The sequence below is a fragment of the Cavia porcellus genome, unplaced genomic scaffold, assembly GCF_034190915.1.
Source record: "Cavia porcellus strain 051 isolate PalLab524CR breed Dunkin Hartley unplaced genomic scaffold, mCavPor4.1 scaffold_10, whole genome shotgun sequence".
In the NCBI taxonomy this organism is placed as follows: Eukaryota; Metazoa; Chordata; class Mammalia; order Rodentia; family Caviidae; genus Cavia; species Cavia porcellus.
Window position 1 is genome coordinate 40,749,435 of NW_026947493.1, and position 5,304 is coordinate 40,754,738.

A 5,304-nucleotide genomic window follows, 5' to 3' on the forward strand; every position below is an offset into this window, starting at 1 on the left:
TCTGTATACCAGAAAAAGACTTGATTCCCTTTCCAGGCAAGAGTTGATAAAAAGGCTCCATTTTAAAGCAATGAGGAATAATATGACTGTGACCTTGACGTGTGAAAGGGCGAAGGGGTGGTGGATCTGGGCTCAAACCTTCCTCCTCTCCCTGACTGCTGGGGTGTTCTAGGTGCTAGCTAAGAACACTGGCAAGAAGCAGGATTTATTTTCAAAGGTTACCATTAGCGGTTCACTTGCTAAAGTTCAGAATTCACTATTTTTATATATTACGTGAAATTCATGATTTAATTATACTCCAAAAACAAATTAAGGACAGGCCTTCTTCACAAATTGGAGGCAGCTAAATGCTCTTTTGTGCCTGCCGCCCTCGGGTTGTTAAAGAGGCTGCTGATGCGTGAGAAGTAAGTGACTGATTTAACTCATTGGGATGCAGGAAGCGACCTGCCCTCTTAGAGAGAGAGAGAGAGAGAGAGAGAGAGAGAGAGAGAGAGAGAGAAGAGGAGAGAGAGAGCGCTAGAGAAGAGAGGGGAGGGGGAAAGGGAGAGACAGAGACAGAGAGAAAGAGAGAGAGAGAGAGAGAGAGAGAGAGAGAGAGAGAGAGAGAGGATGCAGAGGGAGGGAGGGAGACCAAACCCCTGCTTTACTGCCTTGAAAGCTTCTGAATTTCAAGCAGAAAGTAGAAGGAGCCCTGTAAGGCGCTGAGCGTCTTTCCTGAGCTGCAAGCGCAGAGCGTAGACAATGAAAATCTCCATCCCCCTCCCCCAGCCCCGCAGACTGCAAGATTTTGGTTTGCCTTCCTTCTCAACAGTGGACCATAACGTAGAATCAAATATGTAAGAAGTGTAGGTATTTGGGGGGAAAAAAGCCGGACTGAGACGCGGATTGCCCAAACGCCCGCTAGCTGTGAGTACCTCTTTCCTTCCTTATCTGGGCTTGGCGTCGCGGAGGGCTGAGGGTGCTGGCTTTGTGAGCAGGGTTTCTGTGTGTATCACTTTTCACACGTGAGCGCTAGTGTTCCGCCCGTGGTGGGCACGCCGGACCGGGCAGTATTTGTCTAGGATGCGGTGGCTGGCAGCGGCGGGCGGCGGGCGGCGGCCTGCCTCAGTCGAGGGCTTCCCGCGCAGCCTGCACTTTGCAGAGCTCAGCTCCTGCAGGCTGCAAGCTTGGTTCCCCGCACTGCGTGGAAAGCAGGTCACCGACACCCCTAAACTCCTGAGCTCCCAGCCGCTCAGGGGAGTGGCACGGAATTAAGAGTAGGAATCTCAGGAGCAGACCTAGAATGGAGCCATAGGAGGTCCCTGGCCCTGTCCTTGACTTTTGGGGACTGAGTCTGGCTGGGGTTAGCTACCTCGGTAGTCACACCACGCCTCGGTGTGTCTTTATCTGCATCTCAAATAAAGCACCTTCTTGTGCCGAGGGCCTAGGAGAATAGCACGGAGTGTGCATGTGTCTGAGAACGCCCAGGAGGCCAAAATCGTGCCTCTGGGAAGGTATTTTTTTCGCCTCTTGAAAATGTGTAAGAATTCCGCGGGCTCATGCTTTCTTTGTGTGGCGGGCAGCGCCAAGCGCTTTGTGCTTCACAAGGAGAAAATGGCGAGTCCTATTGTGGTTAGGCCATTTTCTTTCGGTACAAGGATTTTCCAAGTTCCAAATACTTTTTTGGAAAATAGCCTTCTCTGGCCGGAAAAAGTGCGAATCACTAAGGCTCGGTTCCGTGGACTGCTGTGGGCCGACCTCTATTTGAAACCAAGAGTCTGTTTTCTGGCTGCTAGAGCACTAGTATCAGAACAAAAAATTGTGCAGCGCGGTCCCCTCCAAAGGCTCCGTAGAGGTTTCCCGGGGTTTCGGAAAATACACGTCGTCTGTATGTGTTTATGGACACATGTATAAATTACATCCTTGTCCTGATAACCTGAAGGGGAAGACAAACGCACAAAACAACTAAAATTTGGGATGGAGAAGAGTAATGTCCCCACCCTCTTCTCCTTTCACTCCCTAGCTGAAACCCTAGGACAGGTTAAACCTTACTGCCTTGGGGCAGGCTTTTGTTTCATAAACAAAGATGAAATATTATTTTAGATTGAGGAATTATGAGACAGCCTTAGCCACTAGAGTATATCAGTTGATTGCTTTGCTTGAAAATTATAGGGTGTTATGGAGTGAATCCGTTTAATGGTCTTAGTGTGCATGTGTGCCTGTGTGTGTGTGTGTGTGTGTGTGTGTGTGTGTGTGTGTTAGCTATCTCTACATTGCCTATAGATAGCTGTAGTTGCATGTATAATGGAGAGAGGGAGATGCTTGAGAAGGATGTTGTTTGGGTTTTTTTTTTCTTCATGTGTCATTTCTGTAAAAATTTTGTGTACTTGTGAAAGTGAACAAAGATGCCTGTACAAGAATGTCTCTGTTACCTTTTGACTGCAGAGGGAGGGAAGGAAAGAGGGAGGGAGAGAGAGAGAGTGAGAGAGAGAGAGAGAGAGAGAGAGAGAGAGAGAGAGAGAGAGAGAAAGAGTATAAGAATGACAAATATTATTTTCTATCTACTACAACACTTTGACCCCTCCATGTGCTGATGATTTTGTCAGTTTAAAAATAATGAAATGCAATGTAAATTTTCTCTTTCTGCTTTCTATATTGTTTGGTGGCAAATACAGGAAAAAAATTGAGGAAGACAATTTCAAGCTGTAGACATTTCCTCCTTTTGCATCATCTTAAAAATGAGTGAATTATATTTGTGCAGAAGCCTTGTGACTTTCATTTTCAAAATGCACACTAGTGTGTCTCCCTTCATGGAGCTCAAGACCATGGACAGCGAACTAATATTAAATCATTAAATACAAAGGGCTCCAGTAAAATTTTGTGAAAGCAGAATATAAGTTTGCATTTAAAATATGTTAGGAGCAAAGACAAATTTTATAATTTTAAGATGGTTACATCTCTTTAAAAACATGGCATTTCAAACTTACTCTACCAAGTTTCAGAGAAATAATTTTTGTGTTCAGGATTTACCTTGTCTCAAAGAGTACATATTGTTTATCCAATTAAAATAAGATGAAGTGTACCTTTTGTTACTGCTAATAACACATTTAAATGCATCCACTTTTACAAATGGACTGTTTCTTATAAGGCTTTCAAGCAAAGTGGAACAGAGAAATTCTACTATTTTAGGCCAGCATTAGCTGAATGACATTAGAGCAAATTAAATTGATTTTTATCAGTAACTGAATTTTTTAATCCTTAGAATTGGAAAAATTAAATGCCACTTTGATAGACAGGGATAATATGAATAGAGATATAATCCAGCTAGTCCTTTTGCCTCTAGTTAGACATTTTAGTTTATAACTGACAGTGCAATGTTGTAGACAAATATTCATTTTATTTGCCAGTAAGTTACTGGGGTTTTTTTCATACATATTAATTCAATTTGGGACACAGGATTTCTTCGATGTAACTTCCTATTAGATATCCATCTATTTCGTTTTGAGCAGTATTTGAATTGTCTTTATTCCTTTTTCAGGAGGAAAATTAAAGTCATTTATTTTATGGTTTATGTAATGCATTCAAAAATATTCATTCAAATTTCCAATTTCATGTTCTTTTGGCTTATTTCATAACCTCACTTCAGTGTGACTGTAAAGGCCTGGAAAATCATATAAAGCAAAAATAAACATGCTACAGAAATTAAGACTGTTTATAGTTAAGAATAAACACCATCAATTTAAAGCTATGTTGATATTTAGAAAGAAATTCTTGATATGTATCCACCTATATTTATATGTGCCTATAGAATTCTTTGAATTGCAGGTTTCTAAACTTAGGTGCTAGATATGTTTGATTACACACACATATTTTTTAAAAATCAGCATCTTCAAGTCACCTGAAAAGAATATGCAATGATGTTTTAGTGTGTCCTGATCAGGACCATGGTGAGGTCCCCTGACTCGAAGAAAGGTGGCCCAGGGCTCTGTCTGGGATGCAAACCAAGGTGAAAAGACGTTATTGTTCAGGATTCCACATTTCTCGTCATGGTATTCCTGATAAAATGAAGCATAAATCTAGAGCTTGGCCTGAGGAAAGGGTGGCATCGAGATTCCTGAGAGAAGATGCTTGCGCACATAATTATAAAGAGATCTCTTGTCTAGAGCTGGCTATCTATCTGGCCTAGCATGCTTATTTTTCTGTTAACCAAGCAAGAGTGGGAGAATCAGAAGAACCCAGGCGTCTGGACGAGGTTTCTAGTTGAGATGCTGGAGGGCAGTGGGCTCTCTCCATTTTAGGGCGGCACATCTGAGAATAGTGACTTCCGCCTGCTTGGAAGGAGCCTGAGCAGGGAGGCGAGGAGGATGAGAGGATATGGGAAGGTGTCTCCGGGGCTGTCTGTGCTGACATCAAGGGGAGCCCAAGCAAGGGCGAGCACTTGCCCTTCGCTGTACCCTGGCGCGGCTCCTGGGGGCTGCGATCCTTTTGCGGCTCTTGGGTTTCAAGGACACAGCTTGCTGCTCAGGACTTTGGGAGCCAACATCTGTCTGACTGGTGACGTCAGCAGCCCGTGTAATCCTCTTGTGCTGAAGGCAGATGCCTTATTTGTTTGGCTGGAGCGAGCCATTAATCCCTAATTCTGGATCAGCAAGCGAGGGGGAAAGACCGGACCGCTCCGACCCACCCCTCCCCACCCCCACCTCCCACCTTAAAGCACCTTATACCACCGAAGCCTCTCAGCCTTCTCTTTCCTGGGGAACACGCTGCGGAGAGACTGAAAACGGTTTGGTCCTCTGCAGGTTTGAGCAGGGCTGGCAGGTCTTTCTCCTTCCTATCGCTAGGGCTGTGTGTATACGTAATTCTGTCTCTCATCGATCGTTTCGATTTTCTGGCTGGGACTCGCGGATCTTGCAGTTTTCAGGGTCCTGAGCCACGAAGGGATGGAGACTGGAGAATGTGGGCGCGACGTGGTCTTGGGGAGGGCGCGAGGCAGGGAAAGGGGCGCGGGATGCGCGAATGGCTGAGACCGCGCGCGCACTGCTGCAGCTCGGAGACCCTGCTCAGGACGCGGCGAGTCCGAGGGGCCGGCTCTCCTCATCGCCTGCTCTGCCTGGACCTGTGCTGTCCTCCAGGCGCCGGCCCGACTCTGCGCACTGCGGGTTCGTCTCAGCACGCAGCTGCAGCTTGAGGACGGAGATCCGGAGCCGGTGACCCTGGTGCTCACCGAGGTCCCCTGCTCGGTCCCTCCCTCCTCGAGTCCTTTCTCTGCAGACTCCCCCTCTCCCTCTCACCTGTCTAACTGTACGGTTTGATTCTGTTTTTCAG

The 5,304-nt window shown here is 45.9% G+C and overlaps 1 protein-coding gene across 4 annotated transcripts in view; it reads left to right on the top strand.

Annotated features, from left to right (window-relative positions):
* The first annotated feature begins 410 nt into the window (after positions 1-410).
* The window catches only part of LOC100718363 (uncharacterized), a 35,386-nt gene continuing 30,492 nt past the window's right edge, over positions 411-5,304 (top strand). Inside the window, exon 1 of one of the 4 annotated variants that reach the window (XR_010050145.1) lies at positions 411-906. Coding sequence is in view for 2 of the 4 variants with exons in the window: in XM_003479949.5 (XP_003479997.3) it covers positions 4,934-5,138 (205 nt within the window). In the remaining 2 variants the exon portion in view is untranslated. Of the gene's footprint in view, positions 907-2,511; positions 5,208-5,304 lie in introns of those variants that run through there. The other 3 variants (XR_010050146.1, XM_063257381.1, XM_003479949.5) reach the window with 3 other exon arrangements.